Source organism: Corapipo altera, unplaced genomic scaffold (genome assembly GCF_003945725.1).
Source record: "Corapipo altera isolate COAL_440 unplaced genomic scaffold, ASM394572v1 169, whole genome shotgun sequence".
NCBI lineage: Eukaryota > Metazoa > Chordata > Aves > Passeriformes > Pipridae > Corapipo > Corapipo altera.
In genome coordinates, this window is record NW_020884946.1 from 1,115,917 (window position 1) to 1,134,322 (window position 18,406).

The window sequence follows — 18,406 nt, forward strand, 5'->3', positions numbered from 1 at the left end:
AGAGATCTCCAGTACACAAACCCACTACATAACATCCCTATGTTTGGACTAAACTTTTGAAACAATTCAAACTTACAGTTATAAAGAAAGAACTTTGCAAATCCCTTTGAAATTCTTGCAAGGAAATAAGGTAAAAAGGTAAAACAACCTTCCCAAAAATCTTTGGATGAAAAGAACCATTTTAGGCAAACATTCCAACCATTCACCAATTCTCCTTGTCTTTCCCAGAAAATACTTAAGCATATCATGAGAGTTCAAATGAGATGAAAGAAATCCCATCCTCTTGATAAAAAGTCTCAAACCTGCAAGTCGAGTTTTATGAAATAAGGTTTAAGCAAAAGCTACTTAACCCAAGCTTAAAGACTTATCCCAGCTATGTGGGACAGAGGACACCTCTGCTCACCGAGCACTGAAGGGTCAGGATCCAAAACCAGGCAGAGTTCACAGACCTGTTTGTCAACAGAGCTGGTGCTGCCTTTAGTTTCATAGAATAGTAGAAAGAATCATGGAATGGTTTGGGTTGGAAGGGACCATAAAGATCATCCAGTTCCAATCCCCTGCCATGGGCAACAGCTCACAGTACCAAGTGGCACCAGAAGAACAAGTAGAAATGAATACCAAGCAACTGTCAGCATGATGCTAGGGCCAAATTAAATCAACCCTGCCTTGAGAATGGGGTAACATGGTCATACAGCTCATTTTGCTCGACCTCCATGCACCACTGCCTCTGCCATCTGGCAGCCTCTTAGATGTCTCCAGCACGAAGTGACACTGTGATGACCTCAAATGCACACACTGCCCAGGGAGGTGACAAAAAAAATCTCAGGCATGGACAACATAGGTCAGCCACCTACATCACTGTGGAACAAAGAAGAGCCTCGAAGTGGGAAAGACACTGACAGGTGTATAGTGAAGGAGGGCAGAGTGAGATGCAAAAACTTGCTGGAAAAGGCATAAAAATGTGAGTAAAATAGAGATGGGAAGAACTGAAAGTGCAAAGAGATGGGGCAGAGTTCTGGAACTGAGGTCAAGAAGCTTCAAGCCAAGAATTTTTTTCCTTATCCCTGGCAGTGTTCCAGATCAGGTTGGACTGGGCTTGGAGCAATATGGCCTAGTGGAAAGTGTCCCTGCCCACGGCAGGGGGGTTGGAACAAGATGATCTTTAAGGTCCCTTCTAACTCAAGCCATTCTGTGACTATGATTCTATAAAAAGGATGAAAAGCTTTGCAAAGCAGGACAGTGTAATCTACAACCGCAGATGCTGGTGGTGACATGTCACATACGGAAGCAGGACATTCGGGATCCAGAATATAGTGGCTGCTTCAATTACAGGCACAGGCAGCACTTTTGTGGTTAAGACACAGTATGTTGTAGAAGATTAACACAAGAGGTAAAGGAGACTTCCCATAACTCCGGCAAGAGCTCAACAACCCAACTACCAGTGTCGAGATGGAGAGGGAACAAGACCAGCACACCATTTGTTGTGCGGAAGGCAAGAAGGGGTTTTCTCATGGTACGTGGTCACATTCTCACCGAAATCAAACCCCACGACTCACAATGACAATGCAAATATTTCCTGCAGTGAAGCCCTGCTGGACGAGAAGGAATCACAGAGCCTTCAGGCTCTGCCACCCAGCCTGGAGACCCACACTCTTCCATCTACATTGGCTGGAGGCTTGCAGGTGCCCCGTGGTCAGAAGAAGGAAATAGTTGGGTGTTTTCCTGAAAATACCTTTTATTTGCTTAACACTGTCTCTGCTTTTGATAGCACATCAGGGTTCCAGAGCAGAGAGCAGCAGAGACTTATCCTCACTCAACTTTTACTCATGCTTTTGTCTTTGAACAAATTTTTCAAACTGAGTTGAGGTGCTACAAAAAACATGGCAAAGGCCCAAGATCCTCGACTGGCTTCATGTAAAAGGAACATCTAGGAGGGCTTTATCCCATTGATTCTAGGGAGCAGGGAGGGGAACTATCTGCTCCCCCAAAGCCAGCTTGTTTCCCCCAGTCTTTGGAGTCAGCTTGAGAAAGAACAGATGACTGGAACAAGAGGATGAAGGGGTTGCCAACAACAAAGCCATGGCAGTGGAAATAACCATCCAGTGTTCACCTGTCAGCACACTGTAGGCATAAGGTTGCCTGGAAGCTACTCCCTCAAGAAGAGAGACTTTATAAGGAGCAAAAATGGGCAAACCCCCACTGTAAGGCTCAGTGCAGTGGAGGGGGGATCCTAGGCTTGGGATAGGTAAGGATCATCTCTTGGAGAAGAAGGCTGAGTCACCTGGGAGAAAGCATTCAGAGTAACAATATCTTGCTGTTGGAACAGCCCCAGCACACACAAGTCAGGTCATGAAAGAAGAAAAGATCTGAAGTCAAGCCAGCAGTGGGAAAGTCTTCAAAGCTTCTCCCAGGGGTACTACAGCTACCACCACCAGCCCCACTTCAAGGACTGAAGCACCTTCCAGGCCTCTTTATCATATGTGGAGGAAAAGCCAAGGGAACAGCCTGTATTTTTGATTTTGCAAAATAACTAGTTTGGAGTAAGACCTGCTCAAAGTACATGGAGAACTTTATCAAGACAGGACAGGTCGGAAGAAGGTCCCTTCCTATCAGTCGACCAACTTCTGAATGTGGGCAGAAATTCCCATCAGCTGAAAACGCACTCAGAGGGACAGAAACAGTCAGCAAAGGAGAGGTCACATGGTCCTTTGTGAGAAATATTTTCTCATGGCATCCCTAAACATAAAAGGAAAAGACTAAAACCAAAAAATAATTGGTTTGTTTTCCTTTTCAGGCACGCAGCTGAAAGAATGTGTGGTTGGGTCTCAGCTCCAAGGATGTAGGAAGCACAGATTTGCCTTAATCATGACTATTTTACCTCCAGGTTTTTATTAAGAGTTTGCAGGAACATTTAGGAAAAATGAAATTCAAAATTTTAATGTGGGGGGTTTTTTTGCCATTATAGTTTTTAGCTTCTCATTTGTTGCCAATCACTAAAAAGTCAGTTTGTGATTTAAAATTTAGCCTTTCCTCTAAGTTTGATAAAACTTTCTGTTACCCAACAGCACAGGTTACATCTACGTGGATTTAACAAAAAACTCCAGCAGCGTTTTTACTTTTTATTTAGAAAATAATGGCAGACATTTTATATTTCATAATTTGCAAAAAACGCATTAGATGAGTGGTATAAAGCCATACATGGATGGGGGAATTGGAATTTAATTAAAATGTTTTCCTCCAATGCAATCTTCTGTGCACTGGATTCATTAAGAAAAGTAAGATAATTGGAATGGTTTATATTTGAAGCTGATGTATTTAACACTGCAAACACCTATCTGTACCTAGTGAAATAAGCTGATTATTTCTGCCTTCTGTTCCCTCCAAAAACTTTACAGGCAGCAGATCTCAGCCTTCCATCTTTTTTTTTTTTTTAGGCATGGAATAAGAAAAAACTCTCCTGATTTTTTAAAATCCACACTAATTAACTAATTAATGGGGTTTTTTATAATTTCAGTCTCTCCCTGCATCTGTTGATGATGACCCTGATGTCAGTGGTTCCCTGTACACGTCCACAGGCTCCAGGTACATCATCAGCAACTTCTGCCTCTGCAATGCTGTGGCTTCACTTTGCAGTAGCAAAGACATATCCCTTGAATGTATTCTTATTTCAAGTGCATTAAAGATTTAACATTTTGAATCTAATAAGTTCCACTTGTTAATAAATTAATTTAAAAAACAATTTTTTTTTAATGTAGTTTAAAAAGAATGGGACGTAGAAGATTCAACAACCATGCTTCCCACGGACAAATTTTAAATGCATATTTGCCTTGGTGCTGAAATAGAAGAATTATTTAAAAACAAAACACAAATAAAAATCCAAACATGAGTTTAGGACCGAAATAATAATAATAATTATCCCAAAAAAACCAATCCCTCTGGGTTTTCCTGCCTCTTAGTCACAAACACTCAATGACAAAAGGCAGTTTCTCTTGCTCTCAGCGCTGAAGAGCCAGTGCAGGTACTACAGGGAATAGCAAACCAGATTTTATTCTTCCTCAAGGACCTGGAGATGAATAGCCACTTAAGCCCTGCCTGCAGCCTCTGCTCCCAGCGCTGGAGGAGGAGGAAGGAGAGCAGGGCTTGGCTTATCTGTCCTGGTCGAGTCTTTATGGTCACGAGGAGAGAAGAGAAACCAAGTAAAGAGGCAAAAAACCCCATAAAAAACCCCCATCAAACAGGCACTTTGGTTATAACTGATTGATGCCCTTTGTGCCAAATGGGACTTCAGCACCCAACTTCAGCATCCCCACAGATTCCTGGGATTTTTGGGGTGGGGGTGAGCAGGCAGCACCCTCACCTCCCACCACATGCATGGGATACCACTTCCCCCATACCCAGCCAGAGACTGCCACCACTTCCTGACTTCCCTTTCTTTCAGTTATTTCACCCAAACACCACAAGCTGAAGAGATGGTTAAGGAGTGCTGAGCTAGTGAGGATTTTGGTAAAGGGGAACTGGTCCTTGCAACCTCTTGTGTATGTCCTTCTGGACTTGAGGTGTCCAAGTAAGGACACCACCTCTGTAGGATAATACTGTATCTGCTGGTACCCTCAGTAAATATGGTACTGTGAATGTCACCAGCACATGCAAGAGGCACCTTGCACCCCAGCCCTTGTGCCCTGGGGCCATGTCACCTTGGATACTCTCACTGGGAGGATCAAACTGGCCCCGCAGTGAGGTGCCCTGGATGGCAGTGAGGACCTCGGTGGGTCCACAGTGGGTCTGGACACCAGGGATGGGACGAGCTCCCTAAGAGAACTCGTCTGGGGAGCAAGGAACTGGACATCCCAACCTCAAACCTTGCACGCCCCCGGATGCCCACCACCATGCTGGAGCAGAGCCTGCCTCTAGCAGCGCCTTCCCAAGAAAGTTTGGTAATTAAATTCAACGCCTCCACGCCAAGCTATTCCAGAGCAGTTCAGTGAGTGGAACAGCTCATGACAGACCGATAAAACGCACACACGGCTGCGCAGCTTTAATAAACATCCCCCTGCACTCACACTTGAGTTGTAAAAACTGTGCTTCCAGCCATCACAAATGAGAACTTCTCTCCTGGTGTCTTTGCAAGCGGAAAGGGTATATTAGTTCAACCCATTATTTGACTCACAATCCTTAGAAGATAGGTACACCTTTATCCCGGGCGCCTGTAATAACCAGCAGCCAAAAAACCCCAACCCGCAGTAGGAACCGGCTCGAGCTATTTAAATGTTTTATAAGTTTTTTTTTTCCCTTTTTTTTTTTTTTGGTAATTGCAGAAACTTTTCCTAATCTGACATTTTGTTAAAACCCCTTATTAGAAATTATGCAGCCGCAGAAAAAGGGAAAAAAAAAAAAAAAAAGAAGAGAGAGAAGAGAGAGAGAGAGAGGGGGAAAAAAAAATAGAATAAAATATAAAATAAAATAAAAATGAGCTGGCTTCACAATTACCAAGTCAGCCCATGCAGCCCTTCGCTATTGTACGAGTGGCATAAACCCCCCGGCGGCCTATCAGCTCCCTGGCAGGCAGGGGGCTGCGCTATTCAAAGCGAGAGATACAAGCTGCAGGGCAAAAACCTGGCAGCTCCCATCTGACCCCCCAATCCCCGGCTGGTGACAGCTCCAAGCTCCATGGCAAATTAGCCCTTCTCACATTACAATTGCAGGAGACAGATTCCATTAGCGGTATCTGAAATTGAGTGGAGAGCTGCTCCGTTATCAGACTTGACTCATAAGCGCCGCTATTAATCAGAGCTATGATAGCATTTATATATTTCAAGCTATCTGCCGCCGCTGTGATATTCTGCTACAAAGGGTTGATGGGACTTAGGGAAGGGAACAATGGAGCTTTCTGGGAAAAGCAGAGTAAATCAAGAAAGTCTGTGACTTCCGCACATTCTGAAGGGATTGCGGTTTACATAAATTTTCTCCCAATTGGAGATTGAGCTCTTCCTCATCTTACACATGGGATTTAGTTGTCACTCAATGGTAACAGCTGTGAAAAGGTGAAGCGGCCCACCGCTCAGAATATTGCCTCCGCTTTTAAAGCAATTAACCCATGAACAGGAGGATACCTGGTGATATCAAAGGGATTAAGCCAGGCAGTGCATTATTAACATTTCCTTGAACTAATTCTAACTCTGACTAGCTGTCAGAAAAGACTCTTCAGTCTTTAAAAAAAAAAAAAAAAAAAAAAGAGTTTTTTTGCCCTGCTTTTTCCTCCCCCCCTCCCCTCCCTTCAAAACGAAGCAGAGTTACTGCAGCCTCATGTGCCTACTTCAGAGCCAAATGCAAATGAACAGATTTGGTAATGTCTTCAAACAGACTAAACTCAGCGCCGGTTTATTATGGCGACAAGTGGGAAAAAAAAATAAAAATATACATAAGATCAACTAGCCAGAGGCCAGAGGAGATATTTTAAAAGCTAATTAGTACATGAGTGCCTTCCTTTCTTCTCTCCCTCCTAAAAGTTTATAACTACTTATTACGAAGCACATCTGTTTTCCAAATGCCCAAGATCCTCCTGCTGCGCTACAACAGCGGTAATCTATGATAATCTGTAATCTGGAAAAATCCAAATATGCCCTGCAAAGAGATTCCTCCTTCCTCAAAGCCCAATTTTTTAATTTCCCACTCCGGCTGAGCGGGCACTGGCTCCTTTCTCAAGCCTCCATCTTCCCCTAACCATGGTCACAAAAAAAAGGGGTCAAACTGTTCATGGACAACTCCTGCTCTGGTAAACCCATGGACCCCAGGGACATGGAGTATTTCCTCACTCAGTAGAGGCAGAAGACAACTTTTCCCAGCACCAGGTAGTTTTAAGGGAGCATCAGCCATGAGGTCCCCCTGGGATGGCCATGAAGGTCACCCATCCTCCTGGTCCTTCCTAGGGACCTTCCCACGAGAGCTCCAGGACACACAGCCTGGGAGCCAGAAAGCTCAGTGCCACCAGGATGGTCAAGTGCCATTTCCAAAGCATTATGATGATGACAAACTGATAAAATAATTTTGATTATTTCACTATGCAACACGACTAACGCTGCTTTTTGTTGGCAGTAGGAGAAGAGTTGGCTCTGGTTTTTATATAATCCACAGCGTGTTGACTGGAAGGTTTAGGGAGCAGGGAAGATATATAGATATATAGATATATAGATATAGATATATATATATAAAATACATACAAAAATATATATATATATATGTATAATGTATTAGTCCAAAAGTTAATACAATACCCAGAACAGCATAATGAAGAAACGTGACTGGCTTAATTTAATGCAACATTCTCCCCCTTTTCCAAACCCCGTGTCCAACTCAGCCAGAATAAAGCTGGCAAAAACTTACTAAAAGCACTTGTGCAATGACACCACCTACTCTGCTACTGCCCCTGCAATAAAACAGCTTTGTATATTTAAATACCTCAAAACAGTCAAACTATGAAAGGTATAGACTGGAAAAGAAAAAGCACTTAGAGCAGAGGAAAGCATCCTATTTCTCTTTGCAACAGAGAATGCAAAGAATGCATCCCCTGTGCAGAAAATGACACTTTGGCAATCATATTATAAGAAGATAATTGGTTTACTTTGTAAACTTGCTATGCTTTGCCTCCCACAGTAAAACAAATAAATAGTTGTTTAAAGAAACAATCCTACAGCCGCGCTCGCTGCGTCCTAAAAACATAAAGCAGCTCCCCCCTCCTTCAAAGCAAAGATGAATTATTTGCCTCACTTACAAGCAGCCCGAGAAAACTCTTTGTAAATGCCATTTTACGATAATTACAGGCAGTTTATTAAGACTGTGCAGGGAGGGGGAAGAAAAATCCATATTCGAGAACTAACTCAAAGGAGCGAACGGCTCGCTCGGAAATAGTCTGGATTACTGACAAAGGGGCTTTTTGCATCAATGTGGTTCGACGTAATTTTGCTTTAAGAGGAACAATCCAGGTTTAAAAAAATATAATTAAATGAATAACATAATATACTGTAATATAATGAAATTAATAAACAAACGTGCGGCGCATCCCGCCAGCCATCACCTGGCAGAGGAGGAATCTGTTTAAGGAAAAAATTCGATCCTAATCCCGCACGTGCCGCAACATCCCAAATGCCACCCGGCCACGGAGGGAACCACGACTCTTTCCTTAAGCAGCAAAATTATCCCGACCCGCCGAGGAATAAACTCGGGAAACGACTCAAACAAAAAGAATCGATGGGGAAATAAAACAAAAAAAAAAAAAAAGGGAGAGATTTACTGTCCGGGGACGCTGGAAAAACCCGGCGAGGGTAAACAGCAACCCTGCCCGGCTGGTGGGGAGAAAAGAAAGGTTTTAGAGGTTAAGTTCAGGTCAGACGACAAATGAAATTGTAACAACCCAACTGACATTGTATAATGTCTTCTTCACTCGATCAATAGGGCAGCGTCGGCCCCATTTCCATAGAGATGGCTTCCTCCCCGCTGAAGGGTGGCTATTGTTTGAGGAGGGAGATTTGCCACTTGAACCGTGTTGCTCCCGAAGGATGTGTACTTCATCAATTATTTGTGCTCCTAACATCTACATATTTTCATATTAACGTCCACGTTTCGCGCCAGCAAGAGGAGCAGGTGCTGATTTTTCCGCCGGTACCTCGTAGGGGTCACCCCGTCAGCTGATTTTATTTAGAGGCAAAAATGAGGGGGGATTTGATAGACCCATTTGGATTCGTGAGGATAAACAAGCCCAGTTAAAAACACACCACATCACCTTCAGATAGTTGTGGCTTCATGCAGTGAACACTTGATAATATTTTTTTTCTTTTAAAGTAGATAAAAAGGCAACAAAAGTAATTTTTTTTTTTTTTGCCAAGTGAATGTTGTAAAAAATAAAGCAGCTTTAAAGTGCTTAAAAGGAAAAATGTAATGTTATAATTTGGAAATAAAATTGACCTTACAATTATTTAAAAAAAAAAAAATCAATCCTTGCCAGGCTGAATAATTGATCCTTATAATTTCTATAAGTCCTAATAGTTCTTATCATCTCTTGGTTCCAGGTTTCCCGTTCCTTCATGCAAATTTTAAATTTGACAGAAGCACCGTCTTCCAAATCCAATTAAACAACAAAAACAACAATAAAAAATTAAACCTTTAGAAGTGCAAAAGTAATTCCCAAAATAATTCCCAAATTTAGCCTGTCATTCGTCTCCCGTATCCTCATTTCTGCAAAGCGACGATCGCATCATTTCATGTGCAACAAACTGGGCAGGAAAGGAACTGTCTCGCTGCAGTTCAAATTAAAAACTGGGGCAGAGCTTCACAGTAACTGCAATAATGGGAATAACCATCATTAAAAAAGAAATCAGAAACCAAATATTAAAAACCTTCAGCAACTCCTCGCAGGAGTTTTTAACAACAATCGAGTCGCGCTCCGACGCTGCGCCGGGCACTGTGCACGGGAGGGCAGCGCCACTTCCAGCTCCCCAAATACGCTGCAAAATACAGGATATTAAATTAAATAATGCTGACTTAATTACATGTATTACCCACCAGTAAAAGCAATCACTTTAAATGCCTACGGAAATATTCAGGAATTACTTAAGCAACTCCAGTAGGTGCACTTCGGAGCTGATGCTACGCGAAAGGTGGGGCGCAAAAAGCAACTCCTCTGCAGCAGAGGAGGATGCACCAGGATTTTGGGGATTTTGGACCCTGTGGACCAAAGTTTAAGCGAGCCCAGGGCTCTCAGGTTGTGCAGGATCTGGCCCCTCACCCCCCATTTATTCCTGCTTTTATTTCTAGGTTGCTCTCGCTCTTTGGGAAGGTTTCCCTGAGGGGCGACCGCAGCTCTGGGGACGGGTGGGAGAAAAGGGCTTTTGTCAAAATAATCTGGGTGAGGAAGCGCCCCCGTCTCATCCCGGAGCGCCCCGATATCACTTGCAGCCTCAAAACGTGCCCTATTTTCCCTGCAAAAGAACATCAGAAATTGTTTATACGGGTTGTGATAATCCTCTCAAATATGGGTCAGGCTGAGGTTAAGAGCAGCCAGAACTTGCACATCAAAGACGAGCGGGGTTAACAAACCACCTCCCCCCCAACCCCGACCACGTGCGCATCCCGATTGTTCCCTTTCCTCCCAAGGTTAGAGGTCCGGGGAGAAGGGATGGACTCGGGCATCTCCCCAGCCTGCAGCCAGCAGGGAAAGGCAGGGATGCTCTCCCTGGTCCTTGGGTACCACCGGCAGGCAACTGCCCATCCGCCTCTGCCGGGAGCTGCAATTAAACCAAGTTCACGGTTTCCCGATAGGTGAAGCTCATCCTGTTAATTTAAACAGACCATCTGCATCTTTCGAGAACGACAAACTTCATTAGTTCTGGTTAGTTAAACCGAGTGGTGATTTGTGATAATGAGCCTGAACAACCTGTCACGTCTGTGGAAGGGAAAGGGCGCACTTTTTATTATTGCTATTATTATTATTTAACAGAAAAGAAAGGGAAAAAAATAAAGGGGGGACCTTTTGTGTGAGAAAGAAGGTCAAATTCAGATTAAATCGCTGTTAGGTTAATCAGAGGAACTAATTAGGGACGGGGAGGGGGGGGAAACACTAGTCCGAAGGCCAGAGGGGAACAGAGGGAGCCTTCGGAAACGTCCCGAGCCGCTAAACAACAAAACACCCCGGATGACTTTACCTGAAAACCGTGTAAAAAAGCAAAGAGGCGGCAGCTGCTCCCAAGAAGCCGCAGAGGAGATTGACTCGGGAGGCGGGGGAGCCGCCGGGCAGGAGCCCCATCGCCACTTTGGCCAGCAGGGTGAACAGGGGGTAGCCGGGAGGGTGGGCGACCTACGGACAGACCGACACCGGGGGGTTGGAAAAGGGCTGGAATTCGACCAGATCAAAAGCAGAGCAGCACGCCCCCGGGATCCAGGGGGGATCTCCGAGCGGCACCTCTCCCACCCTTTTGGTACCAGTTTCAAGTCCGCAAATATTTTTTTCTTTCCCTCAGTGGATTTGGCTCCACGCCTCGCCCATAATAACGAGGCGGCGAGAAAAAGGAGGTGCCACGTTTCATTAGCGTGCCTTAAAGGGCTCCTTGTTTGGGTTCACAGTATATTAGGGTCATTCAAAAGGCTGTTGGTTTTTTTTTTTGGAGGCGTTTTTTTTTGTTGTGTTTGTTTTTTGGGTTTTTTTGGGGTTTTGTTTTTTTTTTTTGGTTTTTGGTTTTTTTTTTTAAAAAGCAGCTTCTCAACTATTTTATTGGTTAGCAAGTTGAAAGACCACACTGCTATCGGATTACCACCACGCTGACAGTCCTAAGGTCTTGCCTAAAGGGATCATGCACCATAATAAAGTTTATTAAATAATAAAACTTATTAAAATTGTTAACCCGATTTATTTTATTCTCCCCAGCTTATACAAAATTTGGGTTGATAATAAGCCAGCTACTGTATATACAGTAAAGCCTTTGCTTTATAATTTAGTTTAATTGGATTTAAAACTTGAAGTAAATTGTCGCGTGCTGTACTTATAAGTTAGTAAAAACTGTGGTTTGAAAATAAATTAATCTACTTTACTCCATGCTTAATTAAACTTCCTTAATTCCTAAAACTGTTAATGAGAGCATTGATTAAACAATAAAACTAATACTTACTCCAAGCTCATATGCGGCTGTGATCAGCTCCCCTGTGAAAAAATAATGTAAAACCAATAATTACTATTAGGAAATGACACTCCTCCAAAGTTTTCAAAATCCAAATGCTTGCATTGGGGTTTTGCATTAATTTGACTGGATAAAACTGTAAATCTGTGGAGATTTAACAGCATGAAATTTTCTAAGAATATTTTCTCCCTCTGATGTCATTGCACAAAATATCTTTTGTGTGTTTTCGCGAGACTTTTATGAACAGATAAGTGAAAATATAGGTAGGCTCGGGCAAAGAATGGCCCGAGACACTCAAAATTCAGACATTTGTGTGTCTGTGTATTTTTAATTTAAAACCAACTGACTCAATAACTTTCAAGCACTACAGTTTACAACGCTTAAGCTGCATTGTTTCTTCCACAACCCAGTCGTTTCTCATTAAAAAAAAAAAAAAAAAAAAAAAACCAAAACAAACAGCTTTATAGTTTTAAAGAGGGAAAATGTAATCACTAATTGTGCAAATCTACATCCACATATTTGGGAATGCTGCTCACCCCTGATGCAAAAGCAATTCTGCTTCGCAAGTTACTCTTTTACCTGTCAGTGGATGCTGCATCCCATTAGAAACACCATTTAGATTTTGCATTTCATTTGTATTTTACACCAGGACAAATAAGTGCCACAAAAAGATCCACGTTAGCACAATAATTAGTAATACCCGGCATTTTTAGAGTGCTTGCTACTGAAACATTTTGCAGAGAATGCTCCCTAATGACGTATAATAAATACATTCAATAGGCACAACACATCCAGAGACGAACCAAGGGAGGACAAAATTAAAAAATTACCGCTGGTTTTCCTTCTTTCCCTCAAATTTCATAATCCAATTTTGCAGAGCCAGGTTTTACTGGTCCTGCTAATTTTGCAAGTGCCAAGGTCACAGCAGCTTTGTCCCACCGTTAGATGGCAAAGACACAAACCAAGGGCACTGATGGCTTTAAATCCTAAATTAAGAATATTTTAAATTTCTGCCCAATTATGTCTTTAACACACAATGCAAAGCAGGATGCTTCTACAAATGGGACCTTTAAATGCTGACATTACAGTAAATGGTGCATTTTAAAAGGAAGATGCTGTTGGCATTAGTGCTGTTGGCTGGGACACTTCTCCCAAGCCAGGCATGGCTTCACCTTCATTGAAGTCCTTCTGGGATACAGCAATAGGTCCATCTAAAAGGGCTAAAGATTAAGATTAAATCCATGCACATCACTGTGCTATTGGTTCACATCACAGGCAAGAATAACCCCAAAGCAATAAAGCCACAAACCAACTACAAAGCTGAAAAAAAAACCAAAACAGAAGTAAAATACTGGTGGATGCCACTGCCAAGCTTTGAAAGACAACAGCACAACTTTGCCTTGTAAGAATTAAGGAAATAAAAGTAATAAGACCTGCAAAAATAACCTCCTGGGCTGTAGGCCTGTTGGATTCCACTGGGAAAACCAGAAGGAAAACTGACTACTTTGGACAAGGTTAATTCTCCATCTCCCACCCACATACCTGGGCATCACTTACAGCCTCCATGGGCTAGAGGAGTAAAGAGTACTAATATTAAAAAACAAAACACAAAGGGAGAGTGCAGCATCCACAAACTTGATTTCAATGTATTTCTCGTGAGAGAGAATGACCTCAGGCACCTTCAGATGCCAGTTTGAATTGAAGGGTTTATTCCCTCCAACTCCATGGGGCCAGGAGTTGGACTCCATGATCCTTGTGGGTCCCTTCCAACTCAGGATACCTATGATTCCTGATGTAAATACATTTCTGACCGTCCAGACTGATTCCCTAATAAAGGTGTTCAGGAAACAGGCCCTAATGCTGCCTGAAAACTGATTTATCCCCAGCAAGGTTGGAGCTGATGTCTGAAACACCACAGAGAATGTTTGGGGTTCTTTTCCTTTTAACTTTATTTGAACCCTTTTTAAGCTGTTTTAACATCTGTGCATGTTTCTGAATTATAATGCATTCCCTCATTTCTTTATTGTAACAGTAAATAAAACGAGAGAGCTGCCAGTGGAAATACCGATTGCCTTTGACACTTTTGGATTACTGCAAACTTTGGGAACAATTAAAAAATACACATATAGCTTAAAAAATAAAAGAAAATACCAGGCTCCCTGCCTGAAAGCAGATCCAGCAAATCCTTAAGCTGGTCTTTACTCACACAAGTAGCTTCAGTGCTTTTGGTGGCACAAGTTTGAGTTCCGTGCTCAGGCACAGGCGACTTAATCCCCTTGTGCAGAGACTTTCCAGGGGACTCCAGCTGAAGCATCCCATGGGCTGCTCAAGCCATGAGAAACATGGGAATAACCCCCAAAAAACACCTAAGTGATGGGGAGGCTGCTGGCTGGGACAGGCATGAGGGGACAGCAGGGACAAGCCCATCTCTGTTCAGCCCCAGGCAGCAGATTTAGGAGAAAAGGCAAAAAAATAAATATAAATAAGGACAGACAGGGAGCGAGGACACCATCCCAAGAGATTTCTTTTAATATAATTCCCTCTAATGTGGGTTCTGGAAGCCCGTTAAAGCAGCCAGTGACCCCAGGTCACTCCTGGAGCATCTCTCTGTGACACACACCTAGTTGGTGTCCTTGATACCTGTGACTCCTCCTGGCAGGGGAGTGATGCACATACATATATGTGCATTCCTATACGCACAGGTGCTGTGCTAGGAAGAGCCTTTGGAAACTAGGGAAAGAGCAACCCCCCTCCTGCTTCCAAAATGGGATAAAATAACCACAATAACCCAGGGAAAGTGGGGTCAACCCATGTGCTGTTTGGTTGCTCGCTGTATTTACAGGGATAATTCACATCAAGCAAAAAACAAATCCCAGCATCGATCCATCACCTCACTGGGAGAACCTGTATCCCTCTTTGTAAAGGGTGCTAATGGTTATTTGCGCCCTGGAGGGAAAACCCAAGCTCAAGGACAATTAAAAACCAGGTTCCAAGGCTTTGCTCAGCACGGAGCACAGGGACCCTGCACATCCACAGACATGGACTTTCCATCAGGAAGAGCTTTAACAGACAAAATGGGAATAACTGCAACTATATCGACCATCACATATTAACTGACACACCCAGAAAGAGAAAAAACAGCCCTGTCAGTAACATGGGACCAGAAGCAAAAGCTACTGGCCAGCCTTGCCAGCATCTCTCTCTCTCTCCACACATATTGAGGCTGTAAAATCCATGCATCCATTAAAAGCCCATTTATTTATAAGGAATTTCATGCACAGCTTGGATTGGAAGCCAGTGATGGCCAAGAGGCACAGAGTTAAACAGACCCACCCAACACTCTTCTGGCATGTGAAAGAAAGAAAGTATCCTGGACGCTTGTTCCATGGAAAAACACATTCCCTAAAAAAATCCAAGCCCTCCTATTCCCAAATCCCAGCTGTTCAACATTGCAAAGCAAGGTATTTTTTTAAGCAAGGCCACACAAACCAGTAAAACCACAGAAGGACGAAACAGGAGAATTCCGTCCCACCTGGGTGGGACTGGCAGCACTAAACACAAATCATCACATGGTGGAAGCTGCAATTCCAGACAGGCAGATCCAGAGGTTTCACTGCTGCACTGGCTGTGGCTGCACAGGACAGAGAAAGGGACAGCCCGGGCAGTGGCAGCACATCTGGTAGGGTGGCACATCTGCCTCCTGATGTCACCAGCCAGAGGACCCGATTAAATCCTCTGCTGGAAAGCTCAAATACAGACAGTTTGGAAAGGGTCAGGGCAGCACAGGGTGGCCCCAGGGCACAGCCCCAGAGGGACGTGGAGCACTGACCCCACGGGGAGAGCCTCAGGCAGTGCCCCCGCCCCGGGGGGTGAACACCCCAATACAGGGTGTCGGTGGTGCTGTGGGGCAAATGCCCCCATGGGGAGGTTCAAATGCACCAACCCCATTGGGGTGAGCACCCCAAAGAGTGCCTGCACTGCACCACTGACTGTGGGGGGTGTGAACTTATGAGATGGGCAACCCTATGGAGTGAGGAACCCTATGGGGTGACAATGACCCAGCAGCTGCTATGGGGGAGCAGCCCTATGGGATGACAGCAACACTATGGAGTTAGAAACCCTATAGAATGACAGCAACCCAATGAGGGTGACAGCAATGCCCCAGCCCCTATGGGGGAGAAAGCCCTTTTGAGGTGACAGGGACCCTATGGGTGTGACAACAACACACCAGCCCCTCTGGAGCAAGGAACCCTATGGGGTGACAACAATCCTATAGGGTGACAGCAATGCACCAGTCACTATGGGGGAGAAACCCTATGGGGTGATAGCAACCCTATGGAGGTGACAGCAATGCACCCTCTGGAGTGAGCAACCCTATGGGGTGACAGCAACCCTATGGAATGCCAGCCACCCCACGGGGTGACACTGATGCAACAGTCCCTATGGGATAACAGCAACTCTATGGCATGACAATGATGCCCCAGCCCCAACAGGATGAGCACCCCTATGGGATGACAATAACCCAATGGGGTGACAGCAATGCACCAGCCCCCCTGGAGTGAGCAACCTATAAGGTGACAGCAAACCTATGGGGTGACAACAATCCTACAGGGTAGCAGCAATTGGTAACAGCAACCCTACAAGGGTGACAGCAGTTGCACCAACCCCTCTGAAGCTAGCAACCCTATGGGGTGACAGCAACCCTGTGGAGTGGCAGTGATGCACCCTATAGAATGAGCATCCCTATGGGGTGACACTGATGTTCCACACCCTATGGGGGAGTAACCCTATTGAGGTGACAGCAACCCTACAGGGGTGACAGCAATGCACCAGTCCCTATAGTATGAGCAACTCTGTGGGGTGACAGCAACCCTCTGAGGGTGACAACAACTCACCAGTCCCTCAGGAGTGAGGAACACCACGGGGTGACAACAGTGCAGCAGCCCCAAGGGGGTGAGAGCAACCCTATGGGGTGACAAGGATGCACCAGCCCTTATAGGATGAGCATCCCTGTGGAGTGACACCAACCTTTTGGGGTGACAATGATGCACCACCCCTTACAGGATGAGTATCCCTATGGGGTGACAGCTACCCCATTGGGTGACAACAATGCACCAGCGCCTGTGGGATGAGCAACGCTATGGGGTGAGAGCAAGCCTAGGGGGTGACAGCAACCCCACGGGGTGACACTGATGCACGAGTCTCTATAGGGTGACAGAAATCCTATGGGGTGACAAGGACGCACCCGTCCCTATGGGGTGACAGCGATGCTCCAGCCGTAATGGCTCAACCCCTAAAGGCTCAACGCCCCCCGACCTCACGCCCCGAAGGTTGACCGCGATGCAGCCCCTACGTAGCCAGGGTCCCCAGGGCGCCACCTCCCCGTGGGGCGACCCCCCGCCCCGGCCCCAGGGGCTGTCCCGCCGCCCTGGGTACGTTACCCGCATCCCCGCCGGGCAGGGCGGGCGGCAGCGTGGCCGCGTACAGAGCGGCCACGGCAGCGCCCAGCGCCCCGGCGGCTCCTCCCGCCCCGGTCCCGGTCCCGGTCCCGATCCCGGTCCCGGCCCCCGCTCCCATGTGCGCCGCCACCTTCCGGGTTCGGCCGGGCCGTGCCACTCCACCGCCCCGCGGAGGGGGGGGACATCCCCTTGCCACTCGGCTCCCCTCTCCCTCCGAGCCTCTTCCCGGAAGCTCCCGTTATCCAAAAGCCTCTGATAGGAACAGGGAGAGCCGCCAGTGCGCTGAAGCGACTCAGCGCGGGCATCCGCCCTCTTCATCCATTCCCCCCTCCCCCCCCGCATGGAGGAGTTGGTACAGCCCAGGAGGGCGGGTGCGGCCGGGCGGCTGGGCGGGACCACCGTGCGGGGGAGGGGGGGCGGAGAGGCGGGGCGAAACCACCGCGGAGAGGCGGGAGGGAGGGAGCTGCCTCCTGCCCCTCCAGCCCTCCCGGGATCGTGCCATCAGCCAAAATGTGTATCTGAAGATCAGGACCTTTTGCCCGCTCTCAGTCACATCAAACCCCTCTTGTGCTACTGCGGCTGGTGCCAATGGGTGCTACGTGCAAGACCCAGCCTGTCCGCACAGGCTGCAGCCCCCCCCCCCCCAGCCCCAATGTGCCAGTGCACTGATAATAAAGATTTTAACCCCTAAGTGGAGGTTTCCTTCACCAGCACGAGATGCTGGTGAGGGAAAAGATTGGAGGTGTCAGCGTATGGAATATTAAAAGCAGCGTTTCCCGCTGCGGGAGTAGTTAAGGAAGGCAAATAGCATCCCGAGACCTATCGATAGAGGACTAAAACACATCCGTGGAAATCATTATGGGATTGTACAAAAGAGCGACGAGGCCATACCTGGAGAATTGAGGCAGATTAAAGAGAGGCTTTTGAATACAAATGAAAAAAAGGTGTAGAAGAGGGTAACGAGGATAATAAACAGCCTCGTGGATTAGATCTAAGTGGAGACGTTAGAAAATTAGGTTTGCATTTATTAAGGGAAAAAAAGAGCAGGATTAAGGGTTGACACGACTGAGAAAATACACCTGTCGTGTTCTGGGGACTGGAGAAGCTGCTGCTGAAGGGCTCTTCTGAAACAGCAGCACAAAACCCCCCAAAATGCACAATCTGAAGCCAAAAAGGGCATTGAGGGAGTTCTGGGGTCCCCAGCACAGGAAGGACATCGACCTGTTGGAGTGAGTCTGGAAGAGATGATCAGAGGGGTGGAGCACCTTTTCTGCATGGAAAGGC

General features: G+C 45.8%; 1 protein-coding gene across 4 annotated transcripts in view; it reads right to left on the reverse strand.

The window, feature by feature from the left end:
• Window positions 1-17,437, reverse strand: part of TMEM260 (transmembrane protein 260) — a 36,253-nt gene extending 18,816 nt beyond the window's left edge. For 2 of the 4 annotated variants that reach the window (XM_027662617.1, XM_027662619.1), the window contains exons 1-3: window positions 17,253-17,437; window positions 11,655-11,686; window positions 10,695-10,846 (exon numbers count right to left, since the gene is read on the reverse strand). In XM_027662617.1, coding sequence (XP_027518418.1) covers window positions 10,695-10,846; window positions 11,655-11,686; window positions 17,253-17,427 — 359 coding nt within the window. In that variant the 5' untranslated portion in view covers window positions 17,428-17,437. Of the gene's footprint in view, window positions 1-10,694; window positions 10,847-11,654; window positions 11,687-17,104; window positions 17,201-17,252 lie in introns of those variants that run through there. The other 2 variants (XM_027662620.1, XM_027662618.1) reach the window with 2 other exon arrangements.
• Between the last annotated feature and the right edge of the window lie 969 nt (window positions 17,438-18,406).